At 40.4% G+C, this 19,387-nt stretch overlaps 1 protein-coding gene and 1 long non-coding RNA gene across 4 annotated transcripts in view; both read left to right on the top strand.

Annotated features, from left to right (window-relative positions):
• Nucleotides 1-19,387, top strand: part of USO1 (USO1 vesicle transport factor) — a 72,151-nt gene that overhangs the window by 15,596 nt on the left and 37,168 nt on the right. For 2 of the 3 annotated variants that reach the window (XM_040967326.1, XM_040967325.1), the window contains exons 4-7: nucleotides 3,562-3,638; nucleotides 17,404-17,504; nucleotides 17,841-17,943; nucleotides 18,095-18,150. In XM_040967326.1, the coding sequence (XP_040823260.1) occupies nucleotides 3,562-3,638; nucleotides 17,404-17,504; nucleotides 17,841-17,943; nucleotides 18,095-18,150 (337 nt within the window). Of the gene's footprint in view, nucleotides 1-3,561; nucleotides 3,639-5,065; nucleotides 5,078-17,403; nucleotides 17,505-17,840; nucleotides 17,944-18,094; nucleotides 18,151-19,387 lie in introns of all 3 variants that reach the window. The other variant, XM_040967327.1, reaches the window with a different exon arrangement.
• LOC121147461 lies at nucleotides 10,169-14,890 on the top strand. The gene is made up of 2 exons (XR_005882391.1): nucleotides 10,169-10,746; nucleotides 13,393-14,890. It is a non-coding gene; the product is annotated as an uncharacterized LOC121147461 (long non-coding RNA).

The raw sequence follows: 19,387 nt of genomic DNA on the forward strand, positions 1-19,387 counted from the left end.
CACCATTTTCATAGCTTCTGGGTTAGTTTGTTTTTATTGGAAAGGCAGATTTACTGAGAGAAAGGTCTTCCATTCACTGGGTTAGTTATCTTTAGCTGAGTAACAGATTGCTTGAAAGTTTGGCTGCTCAGAATAAGGAGTACTTGCTGTCTCGCAGTTGTGTGCCTCCGGAGATGAGGAGTGACTTCGCTGCTGCCTTACTGTCCCTGTTAGGAGGTTAGTGTCACGACCCGACAGGACTGTAGCCATCTGAAAACCTGATTGGGTCTTCCTCCTCAGGCTTGGAGCATCCTCATGACATTGCAGCAGTTCCAGAGAGAGAAGTGAGAAAGCCACAAGGCTTTCTGTGACTTAATCTCAGAATTTGTATGCCATCAATCCCACCATACTGCAGCTGCCTTAAGCTAAGGGGGGGGAGGCACGGTGCAATAGCGTAGTAGTTAAAGTCCTTACCTTAAATGCACCGGGATCCCATATGGGTGCTGGTTCTTATTCCGGAGGCCCTGCCTCCTATCCAGCTCCCTGCTTGTGGCCCGGGAAAGCAGTCAAGGACAACCCAAAACCTTGGGACTCTGCACCCAAGTGGGAGACCCAGAAGAGGATCTGGGTTCCTGGTTTCGGATTGGCGCAGCGCCAGCTGTTGCGGTCACTTGGGGAGTGAATCATCGGATGGAAGATATTTCTCTCTGTCTTTCCTCCTCTCTATATATATCTGAATTGTAGTAACAATAAATAATAAAATAAATCTTTAAAAAATACACATTTTTCACCAACTTTTTGATGATCCTCTCCTGTCTCTTTGATTGCACTTTTGGTATCCTGTCTAAAAGAGCATTGTCTGTTCCAGAGTTTTGAATATTAGTGTCTGGTTTTTCCTGAAGCTTTCTAAGTTCTTCATGTGCTTTACCCAAATTCATTTTTGCTTGTGGTGGAGGCGACGCTCAGCTTCCGTCTTGCCTCCGCTGACCCTGTGCGGTCTGCTGGAGACTGCTTCCCTGGGGAGGTCCTCGGTCTCCTTGCTGCAGACCAAGTGCAGTCAGTGTGTGCTGGGGCGGGATCTTCCTTCCCTCACTGTTGGTTTGTTTCTTTATTACCCCGCCTCACAGTTCTGAACTCAGAATGTGTGGTTCCCTCACCTTTGTCGTTGTTTATTGTGGCTGTTCTGGATCCCTGGCATTCCTGTGACACTTTCAGGATGAACTCAACGATTTCTGCAAACAAATAAATAAATAAATAGGCATCTATGAATTTGATAGGATTTGTATCGAATCTATTATAAGCCAGGGTATATTTTCTTAAAATTCCCTCATTTTTTTCTGCTATTTTATTTTTAATGTTACGCTGTAACTCCATGGCCTCTGGGATTTCCCTTAGACCCTCCCCGTATTCCCCCCCCCACCTGGTTTCCCCCGTGTTGTTACAAGAATATGTAGCAAGGTGTATTTTTTTTTTAACATTATTACCTCTTCCTCTGAACAGATAGCTTTTCGTTTGCACAATTTGGATCATTTCTTTCAATAATTTTTTTAGTTAAAGTCTTTTACTTACTGGGTAAACTGTATTCCCGTGTTCTTTCACCTTTTCGATGCTACTTGAGCTCTGATTTTATTTTCTGGTTGTTCAGAAAATTGGATTTTGTAGAGCTTGTCTCTGGTTTGATGAATTTGTTCAATAATTTTGCGCAAGAGTTTCTGTATATAAAATTATCATCTCTAAATAACTGTGGTTTTTATTTTGTTCTCCCTAGTCCGTGTAACTGAGTTCATCTCCTGTGTGTTGTGCTGGTCAGAACCTCCGGTTCAGTGCTGTAGAGAGCTGACCTTTATTCCTGGTCCTGGGGGCAGGATCCAGTTACCACTGTGCGTGTTAGCTCTGGGATGTTCTCCAGTGTGTTGAGGAAGTGACTTCTGGCTTTAGAGTTTTATTAGCCTCATACAGTGTGCCCTTGTGTTTTTGTTTCTCAAAATTCAAAAAGCATTTTTTTTTAATTCACTTTTGATTTTTGCATTATCTGATTGGAATTCCCTTTGGTCTTTCATGTTTGCTCTCATTTGTCACTCTTGGTTACGTTTCTGTATTCACTGAATCTTGGAGACAGCTGATTTCACTTTTACTTCTCCACCATACCTTCACCATTCTACATGGCTTCAAAATTTGTTAACAAATGTGAAATGGTATCATACCTGATTTTATAAATAGTACATATTTATCATGCAATTCTTTTTAAAAGAATAGCAGGTGTCAAAGGGATACAAGCTCCGGTAGTCCAAATAGAGATAACGTGTGTATGTTGTTAAAGCATATATACAGATAAAACATGAACTCATGCACACAGAGAAATAACTGGTTGTGCTCATTTTCCTATTCATAAAGTTGAGTTTCTTTTACACATTTATAATTTAAATATATATATATAAAGGCACACACATATATGTACAAACTCACATACATGTTTCTAAATAGCATTCTATGGTCCATTAATTTTTGGATTCAGTTATCTTAAGTTTGTGGAAGGGCCTGGTGCAATGGCTCAGTGGTTAAATTCTCACCTTGAATATACCAGGGTCCAATAAGGGCACTATTCATGTCCTGGCTGCTCCACTTGCGTCCCAGCACCTTGCTTGTGGCTTGGGAAAGCAGTGAAGGATGGCCCAAAGCCTTAGGACTCGGCACTCGCAAGGGAGGCCAGGAGGAAGCTCCTGGCTTCGGATCAGCTCAGCATCAGCTGTTGCAGTCACTTGGGGAGTGGACCAACTAATGGAAGATGTTTCTCCCCGTCTCTCCTTCTCTCTGTGATTCTGACTTTCCAATAAAAATAAGTACATGTTTTTAATAAGTTTGGAAAGTAGAATTTTTTTTTATAAATTTTGTTTTGTTTTGATGTTTGTATAGTTGAGAAGGATGTATGCCCATGTGCAAGTGGACCGCTGATGAGGGTAGGGAGGATCGATGTATGGGGAAAAGTGGATGAGATAGTTGCTTCCGGTTTTTTTCTTCCTGTGTCTGGGAGAGGGATGAAGAGAAAGGAGATGGGGGATGGATGCTTGATGTCATCCTAGGATCCCCAAGGTGGAGCATGTTCCGAGGGCACTGCTGAAGTGGTTTTAGTAGTTCTGAGAAGCTGTTGATCTTGTTGCTGCAAGGATGAGGAAATCCCTGCCAAGGTCCATTGGCTGACCAGGTCCGCCTTAGAGTCTCCCCTGCCCCAGGTGCTTGCTGTTGCCCAGTTTGTTCTGTCCTCCATCCTCTGCCAGAAGACATCGTTTGGAAGACATCAGTGGGCTGTCATGTCCACCAGGTGTACCTGGGCATGATAAGAAAAGAGGAATAACAACAAGTTACCTTAACTTAATGGAAGATGCATATTATAAAATGCATGCATGGATTATAAATAAGCTTTTACACAGTTTTGTTGTTTGCACTCTGTATCTGTGTCTTCTTAGAGTTGATTTTTAGAAATAGAATTAATGGGTCATATGTTCTTACTAGTAACTAAAAAATGGTTGTAACAGTTTATACTCTACTTAGCAGTGTATAAGTATAATAATTTCTTTTTTCTAGTTCGGATTCAGAAATCATAGGTTATGCTTTGGATACACTATATAATATAATATCTAATGAGGAAGAAGAAGAAGTAGGTAAGTTTCTGGTTATTTTTACTGTGCTTCCTGTGCGTAATATTAACTGGATTGTACTATTCTTCCTGGTTTTAAAGTTGGTTTTATTTTATTTTATAAATATGCTTAAAAGATTTTTTCTTTCTTTTATTTATTTATTTATTTGTTTGTTTTTTACATCAGTGAAGATAGCCATAGTCCAAGAACAGTATCTTTAGGATGCTTTCTTTGTATGTTACTTTATCACCTTAAACCTCTTTGGATTTAACTGAGCAATATGGTTATTAGCTACTTCTGGGCTAAATAATCATTTTGGGCTACATCTTGATTAGCTTTTTATGTAAATGTTATTACTTGATGAGCAGTACAAAGTTACAGGATTTTTATTTCCCTAATAAGCCTTTATACTTTCTTCAAAGGACCTGCATCACAAAGAGGAACAGTTTATTAAGTTCCGAATAGTTTTTGCCATTTGCTTTGTTCAGTGTGAGATAACATGAATCAGTTTGAAACCACCCATTTCTTGAGCACAGCCTCCTTTCCCTTTTGTTTCAAGATCCTTAAAATAAGATGGTCTGTCATCTACTTTATTGTCACTATGGGATGTGCTTGATTGAAGTCTGTATTCATTTTGTGCTTTGTACGGCAGGCACGAGGCAGTAAACAGCATTGCACAGTGCCGTTGAGTGTATTTCTCATGTCAAATAGGCTGTCACAGTGGGACTTATTGGCTTTTCCATTATTGTAGAAAATGAGAAGGAAGGGCGTAGTCATCTACTTTATAAACCCAACACAGACTGATATGTGAACTTGTGAAATTCTGAGTTGACAGATTAGTAAACAGATTATATTGATCTGGCTCATATTTTTAGTCAAATAAAAGTAGTATTAGAAACAATTAAAAGTAGATTGTGTTGGTTGGCACCTGGGTATGACCTATCCACCTTTCTCCCCCCTCTCCCCAAGAAATGGGAAAAAGAAATAGAAAGCTTGGAAACAACGATCACACCTTCTCCCTAAGCTTAGATCCTTCCCGGCCTTGCTGACTAGATGAACATCAACTAAAATAACATTTTTTTTAAAGTAGATTATGTGGATAAACATTATTTTACCTGTGGAAAAAAGACATTGTTGGACATAGAACACTTCGATGCCTGAGTTGGTTTGTTTCTTTCAGTTCTGGTGTTGATTCTTTACTGACTCATCAGAAGTTGATTTTAAGCTGACCCCCCAAAAGCCCCATTTTAGAGTTCTTTACCTTGAGATTTGGTAACGTTTTCCTGATAGATCTGTCTGATAGTTGTAAAAGTACAACACACACTGTGTTTCTTTTAGGACATCTCTGTTGTTTGACTTAAATTGCTGATTTAATATTTTATGTAATTATGTTATTATTGCATAAAAACAATTTTCTTCATCACCCACTTTTATTTTGTCTACCTTTTCAGATGATGTTGAAGGTAAAAGGTTGCATTTACATATGCATGATGTTTTTAGGCATGATTTCTTGAAATATAAAAGGATGCTGTCATGATATTTATTTTGATTGACAAAAGAGGTGTATAATTTATAGTTTTTATTTTAATGGCTACTAAATGTGTTTGTTCAGAACACAAGAAGTATCCCCAGGTATCTTTCAATAAAATTAAAACTTTCATAGGACAGTTTAGTCAATTGTCTTATGTGTACACCCTGGAAAAATTTTTAGATAGCTGACAATATTTGAATATGTACACAGGTATGTGTGTATATAGACATATGTATGTGTGTATACTGTATACATATAATGCACATTATATGCACATGTAAAACATGTATTGCAGAAGACCTGGAAAGTATTCCAATTGAAAAATATCTGCCTATTGATATTGTCCCTTTAAAATAGTGCATACACAGTAATGTCTAACTGATGTTTATTAGTTTAAATCATAGAACTCATTGATATTTTCTTTGATATGTTTCGGTTTTCTTTTAACATTGAGTTTCTTATTGAAAGTAACAAGGTATTATTTTGTTTTATTGATACTTTATTTTCCTGAGATACTCAATTTTTCTAAATGAGGAAGACAAAAGTTGGGTTACATGGCACATTAAAAAAGTCCCGTGGCTTCCCCTGGGATGGTGTTGAGCCCCTGAGCAGGCCTTGAGGTTCTTCCGCCAGGCCGTCTAGTTGCGGTACAGAGGCCGCTTGGTGTTTTCTCTGTTGTCCAAGAGAGAGTCTTAACACAGATTACCGTTAAGTTCACACTTAAGGTTGTAGAAAGAGGAATCTCACTTCTCATACTCATAAATGAAGTATAGTAGGTGAGAGACGGTGCTTTTACCACTCTGGTGCTTATGCAGTAGAGGTAATTCTTCATGGTGTAAGGCGTGGTTTACAGGTTTTAGATGTAAGTAGTGTAGTTGCTTTAGCATAATTTACTGCTGTCCTGAAAACTTTGTCTTGTCTCTCAATTGCTCAGCTAATTTGGAGAACATCATTAAAAATCAGAAGCGCTGTTACTGTAATCTACAACTTTTCAAAAGAAGTGAAGTGTACCTGGTTAACACTTGTTAAAATTGAGAGTGTTAAACCAAACGAACTCTTGGTCTTTGAAACAGGACTATATTTTAGTGGTTCAATTCAAAATGTAGATTTTTATTATATAGTGATAAGCTGCAGTATTTAAATGGTATAACTACAGAATAAATTAAAGATACTGACTCAGCTTCCTGCCAAGTTATTAGTTTGTACCAATGCCAGCAGTTAAACCTTTTATGATATTAAGCCTGCATTCCTTAAATAATCACGATATACCTAGAATATTTATATTCCTCTTTAGAGCGTTTTAGCACTTGTATTTGTAAAATAGTCATTGAGACACCCATAGTGAGGAAGCCTGTTCACCTTTCTTTAATCCTAATATATTTGTCTGTAGGCCTTTGCTTTTTACCACATGCCTGTTAACATGTCACACTGTCTTGCATTTTGAAAATGCTAGCCAGAAGCAGCACATTAAGTCACCTGCTGTAAAGCTGGCGTCCCACCTGGAGAGCCCATCTCAGTCCTGCTGCCTGGCTTCCTGTCTGACCTCTGGAATAAACCTGACTTCTTGACATCAACTCTTGTCTCTTTGAAGCAGGAAACAGCCCTGACCTCGTTTTCAGAAACAGGAAAAAGCCATCAAGTTTGTCTGTGTTTTCTACTTCCTTTTTGGATTAGCTTTCAATTTTTAGTATTTCCCCCTCAAGCAAATGGATCTTATTCTGAACTTCTCTCAAGAGGTAACAAACTTTTGACCCAAGCATTTTCTCGGCAAAATTGTTTGACCAGTTCTAAAATACATTTATTGGAATGGAAGAGTAACAGAGAAATATCCACCATCCTGTTTTACTTCCTAAATGGCCACCTTGCCTCAGGCAGTTACAGGCCAAATGCAAGAGCCAGGAACTCTGGGTCTCCCAGGTGGGTAGGAAGGACCCTCACACTCGGGCCATCTACTGCTGTTTCCTGAGGCCAAGTTCAGGGAACCAGCTGAGAAGCAGAGCAGCCAGGACTCCAGTGGTCTCTTTGGTGTGGAATGCTGGTATTGCATTGGTTTTTTTAATGTGCTATGCTATACATCACCAGCCCTCTTGGGAATTTGAATAGTTGCTGGTATTATAAGCTGGGAACTTTCACATTACTTTCTGTATTTGAGACCTCACTTTTTTTAAAATGTGAAGACGGGCACGACCTGGGCCGGCATACCCATCTGGAGCTGAATCGCTGTGTTGCTGCCCTTGGGACACGTCCTGTCCATCTGCCCTGTTTTAGTTTTAGCCTGCTTTCCTCTCTTCCATCACTGCTCACATTTTCTATTACAGCAAAGTAAAAACAAAAAATTATAAATAATTTTTGAAAACATGATTGTGCACACAAATATCATTCACCAAACATGAATATATGCCAAAGCAGAAGAGCTCCACAGTGCCCCACAATAAGGCCAGCATGTTGCTGGGATGCTAGTTTTCTGGGTGAAGACCATTCTAAATGGCAGAGTATGTTTCTTGTCTTTTGAACAAAGATCTCTCATGTATTTGGAGAGGATTCATCTGACATATATATTGTCAATGAGCCACTTTTTGTTTGGTTTTGTTACATATGTATGTGTATTAATATATAGAATTCCATTAGAATTATCTAAGTATTTATCATTTCTCGTATAGCCATCATTTTCATTGCAGTGGCATAAGGAAAGGTAGACTCGGGGCCAGCATTGTGGCTAGCAAGTGCAGCCACTGCCTGCAGGGCTGCCATGCCATTCGGGCCCCTGTCCAGATCTTGGCTGCACTAATGCTTTCTGCAGTTGGCCCGGGAAGGAAACAGAAATGGCCAAAGGGCTTGTGCTCCAGGTGCCACTCAACACAGGAGACTAGAAGAAACCATTTGGGGAGAACGAATCAGAGATGAAAGATTCTTCTTTCTCTGTGTGTAACTCTGCCTTTCAGATAAATAAATAAACCTTTAAAAAGATATTGCCATCAACCCACCGAATTTTCTGGTACTCAGCATTCCTATTTATAATTTTTTAAAGGGGAAAAATTTTCAAAAGGATTCTATCAGTTCACAAATTTCGTTATCTTTTCTAATTTCTTCACAGTTCTTTACATTATCATACCAACTTGCAAATCCAATGAGAAGGATATATAGTTTTTCTTGCTCTACTTGAGGGGATTTTATCAGATCCACTCATAAATGCTCCCTTGAACTTTGAAAATCATAATTTGCCTAGTAATGTTTTATGTTTAGGGTGTGCACATAATTAAGACACAATGTTATCAACTCCCAGAGGAATAACAGAAGATCTGTGCAGATGCATTACAGAGGCTGTCCCCTGAGACCGTTCCAGTTGTGTCTAAATGTTAGGCTTCGTTTTATTCAAGCTTCTGCTACCTTAGCTTAATGTTCCCAACATACCGATGATCGTACAGTAACATGATGATAGGTTTGAAATGCAGTCTTTGGGGTTTTGTTTCATTCTGTCATCTCCTCCACATTGTTTCCTTAAAATAGAAATAATGGCTACTCTCCTAAGCGTTTCTTCTGAAGCAATGGCTAACCTAGAAAATGAGACATCAGGGGCCTGGCATGGTGGCTAGAGGCTGGAGTCCTAGCCTTGCATTCACCAGGATACCATGTGGACACCAGTTTTAATCCTGGAGGTCCTGCTTCCCATCCAGCTCCCTGCTTGTGGCCTGCAAAAGCAGTCGAGGATGGCCCAAAGCCTTGGGACTATGCACCTACCTACATGGGAGACCCAGAAGATGCTCCTGACTCATGGCTTTGGGCCTTTCCAGCCTCTTGGGGAGTAAATCATGAGATTGGATGAAAGATCTTCCTGTCTCTCATCCTCTTTTTATACCTGCCTTTCCAATAAAGGTAAATAAATCTTTAAAAAGAAATGAAACATTAGGACAAAAAAAGCAATAGTTTACCGATGTTTAGAGACTGCAGTGTGTTTATTTTTATTTAGAATTCAGGACACTCAAAAACTACTTTTGGGGTAGATTGCATGTAAGAAAGAAATGAGAAAGAAATAAAGTAATATAAAATATTACTGTCAAGATTTGTTTACAGATCAGCTTCTGGAAGTGTCATAGGATATATTTTTATACATTTGCATTCTTAGTGATAATTTTTTTAAAAAGATTTACTTATTTTTATTGGAAAGTCAGATTTACAGAGAGGAGAAACAGAGAGGAAGATCTTCCATCTGATGATTTACTCCCCAAGTTGCCGCAAATGTCAGGCTCAGCCAATCCCAAGCCAGGAACCAGGAACCAGGAGCTTCTTCCAAGTCTACCACGCTGGTGCAGCATCCCAAGGGTTTGGGCTGTCCTCAACTGCTTTCCCTGTCCACAAGCACAGAGCTGGGTGGGAACTGGAGCAGCTGGGATTGGAACCTGTGCCCATATGTGAACCTGGCAGATGCAAGGCAAAAAAACTTTAGCCACTAGGCTGGTGCACCACGGCACCCTCCCCTTTTTATTTATTTATTTATTTTTAAAGATTTATTTATTTATTTTTTATTGGAAAGGCGGATATACAGAGAGGAGAGACAGAGAGGAAGATCTTCCGTCCGATGATTCACTCCCCAAGTGAGCGCAACGGCCGATGCTATGCCGATCCGAAGCCAGGAGCCTCTTCTGGGTCTCCCACACGGGTGCAGGGTCCCAAAACCTTGGGCCGGCCTCGACTGCTTTCCCAGGCCACAGGCAGGGAGCTGGAAGGGAAGCGGGGCTGCCGGGATTAGAACCCGTGCCCATATGGGATCCTGGGCGTGCAAGGCGAGGACCTTAACCACTTGCGCCACCGCGCCGGGCCCCCTCCCCTTTTTATTTTAAGATTTATTTTTTATTGGAAAGTCAGACTTAGAGAGAGAAGGTTAGACGGAAAGATCTTCTATCCTCTGGTCCACTCCCCAAGTAGCTACAACAGCTGAAGCAGAGCCAATTAGAAGCCGGGAGCCAGGAGCTTCATTTGGGTCTCCTACATAGGTGCAAAGTTCCAAAGCTTTGGGCCATCCTTCACTGCTTTCTCATACCACAAGCAGGGAGCTGGAAGGGAAGTAGAGTAGCCATATGGAATTGGAGTAACCATGTTGCATTTATATGAGATCCCGGCGCATGCAAGGGGAGCACTTTAGCCGCTAGGCTACCATACCAGTTCTGATAATTCTTATTTTTAAATAAATAACTTTTATTTACTTGATAGAATACTAGAGGTCTCCCATCTGCTGGTTTACGCCAGAACGGGCCAGGATTGAAATGCCTGGCCCAAGTTTGGAGCATGGAGTTCCATTCAGGTCTGCCGTGTGAGCGGTACATCTCCTGTTTTCCCAGGTGCATTAGGAGGAAGTTGAATCTGAAGTGGAAATGCCAGAAATCAAACCACCACTCCTATATGGGATGCCAGTATTGCAAGCAGTGGTTTAATATACTGCACCACAACGCCAGCCCCAGTGATACCACATACTGATGGTAACCTTGCAAGAGTCCAAGTTTTTCACTGAATCATCCAAAGAAGATTGTTCAGTTCTGAATTTGAAAGCTTAGTGTAAACATGCAGCTTATGCTGTGTATCTTAGACTGTGGTTCCCAACTGACGGTAATGTATCCCCTACCTCTACCATCCCTGGCGTATTTGACCATTATTAGAGGCATTTTTTAAATTGTCAAAAATAATTATTAGAACAGTTCTGCAGCTGTCTTTTAGGGGTGAAGACTAGAGTTGTTCCTAAACATTCCACAATGCACAAGGAGCTTCCCACAGAGATGTGTATGGCCTGAAGTCTCAGCAGTGTCAGATTTAAGAAATTCTGACTGGGGGCTGGTCTGATGGCTCAGTTGGCTAATCCTTCACTTGCAAGTGCAGTATCCCATATGATTCTAATCTCAGCTGCTCCACTTCCCATCCAACTCCCTGCTTACGGCCTCGGAAAGCAGCAGAGGACTGCCAAAGTGTGGCCAACCTGGAGGAAGCTCCTGGTTTCTGAACGACCCAGCTCCAACTCCTGTGGACATTTGGAGAGTGAAGCAGCAAATAGGTGGAAGGGCTTTCTCTGTGTCTCTCCTTCTTTCTATAAATTTGCCTTTCCAATAAAATAAAAAAAAAACTAGTCAAAGAAAAAATCTATCTAGGGATGGTGGTGATATTGTTGAACAGATCATTAACCAGGCACTGTGCCAGATGATTCACTTATTTTTAATCCTCACAGAAAAGCCTGTGTTACAAACACTGCCCCTATTTCACAAATAAGGAGATTGAGGTTTGATATATTTTGGCGTTTGCCCAAAGTAGCATGACTACTAAGTAGTTTTACTCAAAAATCTTTGTGATCTTCTCCAGTTAGTGCCGCCCAGGAAGGTATCTGCGTTACACCTTCGTCGTGTTAGGCTCAATTACCCATTCAACCTGTCAGCATTCTCTGTTAGCCGTTTGTTTCTCCTTGAAACCTTCTCTTCAACCTCAAAACAGTGAACCCATCCAAAGGATCTTATGCTTGTTTGTAATATATCCTTTTTCATTTTGACTCTACTTAGTCATAAACCTGTTTTTAGTTTGTATTTTTTAGAAACTTACATAAATGAGGTCATATAATTGCACTTTGAGAGTGTGGGGAGTTTTTTCACTCAGTGTATTTTTTATCTGTATTATATATAAGCACTCCATTTCTTTATATATTAGATGATAGGTTTGTGTGAATATATAACCATTTTAACTCTGTTCTCCAGTTTTCTGAGTATTTATGAGGTTGTTTCCAGATTGGACTATTACATTTTTATTAACCTGATTTTATCAGTTTTTCATTTTTTAATTAAGCTTTTGTGTTCTATTTATAAACACAGTAAACATTCATGCACAGTTAATGATTAAATACATGTTCATTTCTGTTCACTAAATGCCAGGGAATAGAAAGGTTCATGATATAGTACGGATATATGATTTTCCAAACTCTTTCCAAACTTTGTATGATTTCTACACTGTTTTTAAAACAGCAATACCATTTTGTGCACATTCTTTCCCACATTTAGTATGGTCAATTCTTTTTTCTTTTTTTTTAAGATGTATTTATTTTGTTGGAAAGGCAGATCCACAGAGAGAGAGACAGAAAGATCCTCCACCCACTGGTTCACCCCCCAAGTTGCCAAAACAGCCAGAGCTGAGCTGATCAGGAGCCAGGAGCTTCCTCTGGGCCTCCCACATGGGCACACGGTCCCAAGGCTTTCTGTCATCTGCTGCTGCTTTTCTATGCCACAGCCTAGAGCTGGATGGGAAGTGGAGCAGCCCACACTTGAACCAGCACCCATAGGTGATCCTGGCTGATTCAAGGCAAGGACTAGCCAATGAACTATCCCACCTGGTGTTGGTATGATCCATTCTTTTTGTTTGTTTGTTTTTGTTTGGTAAACTTTTAGTCATCCTTGTTGATTTGTAATGGTCAAAGTACAAGGGTCTCATAGTTTGAATATTCATGTCCCTTGTGCAAGAGTTGCTAACTTCTCATTTGATTTTGTTTGTTTGTTTGTTTGCCACTGTGTATCTTTGTGGGTTTGTGTGTGTAACATGTTTATTAAGATCTTTCCTGGCCCTTTTTTTTAATGGGTGTTTGACATATACTTGTGTTGTAATGTTCTTTTTATGTTCTAGGTCCATGTCCTTTGTAATATGTAGTTCACAATTAACTTTTCTCATTCTGTGACATTTTCTTTTAAGGAACAAAAGTTAAAATTCTTGATGAGGTTTTTTTGTTTTATAATTTAGATTTTTTGTGTCACTTATGAGTCTTTTGCCCAATCTAAGATTTTTTAGATATCCTATGTTTTCTTTTGAAAGTTAGATGCTAACAGTCTTATAGTCAGTTTCTAGCTTTACAGTTAGATTTATAATCCATTTTAGTAAATAGGCCTATTTCTGGATGTGTTTTTTAAAGATTTGTCTATTTCAAAGGCAGAGAGTCAGAAAAAGAGCAAGGAAGATTTTCCCTGTTCTGGCTCACCCCGGTCTTACCTCAACAGCCAAGCATGGATGGGCTGAAGCCAGAAACTTGATTCTGGTCTGACATGCTGGTGGCACTTGGGTCATAATCCATTGCCTTCTTAGGTGTAGTAACAAGAAGCGGGTGGGAAACAGAGCAGCCAGAACGCAAGCTGGATCTACAGAATTTTCACAGAGAAACAGGTCATTTATGAGTGAATAGTTTTACTTCTTCCTTTCCAGCTTTAGTCCCTTTTCTTTCTTCTTGCCATACAGAAATGACTGGGATCTCTAATACAATGTGATTAGAACTGGAAGAGAGGGCATTCTTGCTTCCTTGCAAGATTAAGTATTGAGATGAAAAATCAAAGTCTGGCTGGAAAGTCAAAGTTGAAATTTGTTGAGCTAATTAAATCAGAGTTTGAACTACGGAAGCAGCCTTCAGTTGCCTAAGCTGGCTCTTCTGCGAGCCTGGGCTTGCTTAAGGCTCTTGCTCTTCGGCTAACAGGAGTGCATGCATTGAATTAGGTTCAGACAATGCAGATTTGAGCGGGATTATCAACCTCATTGTAAGTCAAGGAATGCTTCACTAGAAACTAAAGTGCTATAGACAATTACTAACAGGTTTGCCTCACTAATTGCAAGAGAGGGTACATTAGATGCTCATATCTGTTTGTTGGCCATATGCGGGGAGAAGCAAACAATGTGATTTTTCATTACTGTGTCTGCTATGCCCTGAGACATAGCACGCATACCCTCGCAGGGCCATAGATTTTTCTCCCCCATGACTTAGGCTCCTGGATGTTGAAGACATGTGTTGCATGGAAACTGACCTCTGGGCATCTTCAGGGGACAGAGAGCACCCCGTCTCTGGCCTCTGCAGGCTTTATGACCACAGTACCACAGGATGCTGGTGGCTGTAAGTTTCTTGCAGTTGCCTGTGGTCTTCCAGTCTTATTACTTTCAGTACTGAAGTGGAAACCAGTCTGCATGTAGGTAAAAAGCAAGCTCTCACGCAGGACACAGATCACATGGCAAGACCCCAGGCTTCACAGGGGCAGAGTCGGGTAAAGAGAAGAAAGGAGATAAGGAGAAGCTGACTGGGACAACTCAGGAAGTCCCCAGGACTGTGATGGCATAGAAGCCCCCCACTGTGCATTTGCTCTGCACCCCACTTGCTTGCCCCACCCCCCAAGTGCTGAGAGCAGCTCAGCCACTGCTCTGTATAAACTCCAGAGAAGATTTGATCGAGGCCCAGGCATTACGAGTGATCCAAACTGGTGCCCTTTGGAGTGACCTCCTGTCCCTGGAGGTCAGTTTCCAAAACAATACCATCTACATGTTCACCACTCTGATGTGTGTGCATCCAGCCCAGACCTCTCCAGACACATCTGTGCTTGTGTCTTCCACCAGCTTCCTTGGTATCAGCCATGGGTGTTTGCAAGGTGTTCAGTCTTAACATGTCCAAAGCTTAGGATTCTTCCTGTACTTGAATTTTGCATTTCCCACTGTTTCCTTTTTCAGTAAAGGCGAACTCCATCCTTCTAGATCTTTAGGCTAAAACCTTGGTGTCAACTCTTCCTTTTTTTTCTACCTTCCTATACAGTATGTCAGTAAGTACTGTTCACTGCTTTCACAAAAATTGTGACCCTTAAGATCAAAACGGCCTTTATCTCTTACTTGGCTACTTGCCTCCTGACCTATTGCTCTATTTCACTTTCTCTGCTATTATCAGCATAGTGCCCAGTAATGCTTTTAAAACTGAAGTGTTGAGCCCAGCATGGTAGCCTAGTCTCTAAAGTCCTTGCCTTGCATGCACCGGGATCCCACATGGGTGCCGGTTCTAATATCGGCAGCCCCGCTTCCCATCCAGCTCTCTGCTTGTGGCCTGGGAAAGCAGTCGAGGATGGCCCAAAGCCTTGGGACCCTGCACCTGTGTGGGATACCTGAAAGAGGCTTCTGCTTCCTAGCTTCAGATCGGCTCAGCTCAGCCACATGGGAAATAAACCAACAACAGAAGATCTTCCTCTCTATCATTTTCTCTGTATATCTGACTTTGCAATAAAAATAAATCTTTTAAAAAAGAAAAAGTGTTGTTTGAATAGTAATAGTTCTAAGGTGATTAAGAGAAATGTTTTTTAGTTTCTAAAAGGTTTGCCTAGCGTCATTGAGCAGTTAATATTCAAAAGCATTTCTATTGTTGGTTTTCTTTGCTGTAGTTCCTCTACACATAATTTGATGGGATTATCACTGTTGCTGTTAGATTGCTTTTTTTTTTTTAAGACTTATTTATTTTTATTGGAAAAGTGGATATAAACAGGGGAGGAGAGACAGACAGGAAAATCTCCCATCCAATGATTCACTCCCCAAAGGACCACAACAGCTAGAGCTAAGCCAATCTGAAGCCAGGAGCTCTTCTGGATCTCCCACACGGGTGCAGGGTCCCAAGGCTTTGGGCCATCCTGAACTGCTTTCCCAGGCCACAAGCAGGGAGCTGGATGGGAAGCGGGACCTCCGGGATTAGAACTGGCGCCCACATGGGATCCCAGTGCATGCAAGGCAAGGACTTTAACCACTATACTATTGGGCCGGGCCCTGCTTTACTTTTTCAGTCAACTGCTGATGTGTTTCTTTTTTCATTTCTATGTTACGTTAGTATTAATCTCATTTTAAAATTCTGGGATATAGTAAACAGGATTGATCTTTACTGATATCTACATCAGTTTATAATTACTGCTTGGAGCAGCAGGTCAATAAGGGTTCATATTCGAACAGGATAGCATGACTAATGAGCTGTGTTTGGTGTGAGGGAGGGAATGGGGGTTAGGTGAATTTCCCTCTAAATTGAGTTTGTGATGTGGGAAGATGTTAAATGCTGATTTGATCTTATATTTGTCGCTTCCATTTTCAGTGGTTCTTTACATGTTTTTACACAGTATATAGAAACAGCGGGTACTGCAGTTTGGCTTAAAGGCTTAAGCTTTAAGGGCAAATAGAAAATCTTTTAAATAACTTAGAAATGTTCACATCTGAGTTGGACATTTGCTGCATAGTTATATAGTATATATTGTTATTTTTTATTTATTTATTTTGAAGATTTATTTGTTTTTATTGCAAAGTCAGATTTATAGAGAGGAGGAGAGACAGAGAGGAAGGTCTTTCATCTGATGGTTCATTCCCCAGCTGACCGCAACTGTCAGCGCTCAGCCAATCTGAAGCCTCTTCCAGGTCTCCCATGTGATTGCAGGGTCCCAAGACTTTGGACCATCCTCCACTGCTTTTCCAGGTCACAAGCAGGGAGCTAGATGGGAAACGGGACTACCAGGATTAGAACTGGTGCCCATATGGGATCCTGGCGCATTCAAGGCCAAGGCAAGGGCTTTGGCCACTAGGCCACCGCACCAGACCCTGTAATATATATATATATATATATTTTTTAAAGATTTATTTTTATTATTTTTTCATTGGAAAGGCGGATATACAGAGAGGAGAGACAGAGAGGAAGAGCCTCCGTCCGATGAGTCACTCCCCAAGTGAGCGCAACGGACCAATACTATGCCGAGCCGAAGCCAGGAGCCTCTTCCGGGTCTCCCACGCGGGTGCAGGTTCCCAAAGCTTTGGGCCAGCCTCGACTGCTTTCCCGGGCCACAGGCAGGGAGCTGGAAGGGAAGCGGGGCTGCCGGGATTAGAACCGGCGCCCATATGGGATCCCAGGTGTGCAAGGCAAGGACCTTTAACCACTTGCGCCACCGCGCCGGGCCCTGTAGTATATATTTTTAAAAGACACCAAGGATTCTTCAGATTATTGGTTTAATGTTACACCTTAATTATTTTTATAGTAGCACAATCAACCAGGCCTGTTGGAGTTTTAGATAATCATTCAAATACGATAGAATTTCTTCTTTGAAGTTGTGTATTCCTGCGAGTTTGGACAGAAGTGTACAATTGTGTAACTACTGCTGTATTTACGATTAAGCATTCCCATCATCCCAAGTAGTGTCCTTATGCCGTAACAGACATTTAACTCGCTCTGTCCTTGAGAGAACATATTTTTCTTCAGATACCATACTTAAACATTTGAAGAATAAAAATATGTAAATTGCACCAGAAATTATTTTAAGCGTAGAAGCTAACATTGTCACTGTGATATTGGTACTAGCCACAATATTCCATTATTGAATTATTTGGATACCAGGAAAATGGTCTCATTTCTTCTCAACTTTCAATGAAAGGATGGCTTTAAATAACATGGCATCACATTAAAGTGCTTATCTTTCAATATTACAGAAGAGAATTCCACAAGACAGAGTGAGGATTTGGGGAGCCAGTTTACCGAGATTTTCATTAAGCAGCATGAAAATGTCACCCTCCTGTTATCTTTACTCGAGGTAAATGGAGAACGTCGGTTATTTTTGTCATCTTAATAAGCTTAGTATTGCCTTTTGAGTGTTAATAAAGAAGCAACATGAACATTCTCTTAAAGATAGTGAAATTTGTTGTATCATAGCAAGAGATCAACTTCCGTGTTTTAAAAACGATCTAGTATGTTAAAGTACTGTCCACTTCTATTTTACACAATGCTGTTTTATCCCATTTATGCCACCTGAGTCAAATTTTCCTTGTGTTGCTTTTATTTCTTAAGTTGTAGTTTTTTTTAACTTCTTTTTTTTAATTGTAGTTTTCTTAAAAATATGAAGTAACTGTTTCATATTCTTATATTTCAGGAGTTTGATTTCCATGTCCGGTGGCCTGGTGTGAAGCTTCTGACTTCACTTTTAAAACAATTAGGACCGCAGGTGCAACAGATTATTTTGGTTAGCCCCATGGGTAAGTAACATATTTTATCATTTTCATTTTAAACATGAGGAATATGTCTTAGAGAAGGAGACTGGAATGAGTGCTGTGATAATAAATCATTTCTCATTTGGATCATTTGTTTCTGATCTGCTAGTAGTTTTGACATAGTTGTGTGTTCCAGGTGTTTCAAGGCTGATGGACTTACTGGCAGATTCCAGGGAAGTTATACGAAATGATGTAAGTTAAATATGAAAACGAAATCTAGCAATGTGTAACTATCTTCTTTGCAAATGAAATAATTTTGACCCTTATTCCAAGTCATAAGAAGTTATATTTGAAAACTTATGCTAACAATCTTTTAAGTCTTTTTAAGCCCAGATTATTTCTTTCAGTGTTTGGGGTTAGGCAAGCCATGTTTGCTCTTCAAATAATAATCTTTCCGTGCATCTAGGATTTCTTCCTCTCCCTTCTGGGTGATTGTATTGGAAACTGTATCCATCTCCAGAATACCTTTTCCTCCCAAAGAGAAGTCCTCAAACATTGAACTGTGTAAATTTAATGAAGCATCACATTTGGGATTTTCTCCGTTATTGGATTAATTATGTATTTCAAAATATTAGAAACATAATTTGCTATAGATTTACCTTCCTTTTTGGATTATTTTAATATTTGCTTGTAAACTTGAATATTTTTGTATTGATGTTATGTTGTCTTATTTCGTGAACATTTTTCTTCTATTATCTCCAACTTGATTTCAACTTTGTAATGTTTAGATCACAACTGAAAAATCTCTTTAAATGGTTTAGTTGGGGTCTGACACATAGCCTAGTGCCTGAAGTCCTTGCTTTGCATGTGCTGGGATCCTGTAGAGGTGCCAGTTCTAATCCTGGCCGCCCCAATTCCCATCCAGCTCCCTGCTTGTGGCCAGGGAAAGCAGTCGAGGACTGCCCAAGGCTTTAGGACCCTGCACCAGAGTGGGAGAAAGTACTTTTTTAAAAATGTTTTAGCTACAAGGTCCTATTGCAGCATCAGTATTTACAATGGGAAGTGCAAGAACCATAAAATCAAGTGGTCAAGTCTCTGTTAGTCATGTCTTCTTCCTGTTTGCCTTTGTGCTTGCTTGCTCTATTCCTTTCTCAGCTTAAGCTATAGGAAATGCCATATGCATTACTTTTATCTTCACAACTGAAGTGCTGTTGACCTGCAGTCCATATAGGTTTTTGCTGTTAATTTTAGGTTTTCTAAGTTAGAACAACAGGGAGGAATCTTCCATCCATCTGCTGGTTCACTTCCCTACACTGTCAGGGCTAGACCATGCTGAGGACACAAACTAGAAACTCCATCAGAATGCCCCACAAGGGTGGCAGGAACTCAGTGTTTCTGCCTTATTCTTTGTCTTTAAGGTGTGTTAGCAGAAAGCTGGAGTGCGAGGGTGCAGTAGCCATGACTTGAATGAAGGACCGTAGTATGGGAT

Source organism: Ochotona curzoniae, unplaced genomic scaffold (genome assembly GCF_017591425.1).
Source record: "Ochotona curzoniae isolate NIBS_2020 unplaced genomic scaffold, NIBS_Ocur_1.0 scaffold_4506, whole genome shotgun sequence".
Taxonomy (NCBI): Eukaryota; Metazoa; Chordata; class Mammalia; order Lagomorpha; family Ochotonidae; genus Ochotona; species Ochotona curzoniae.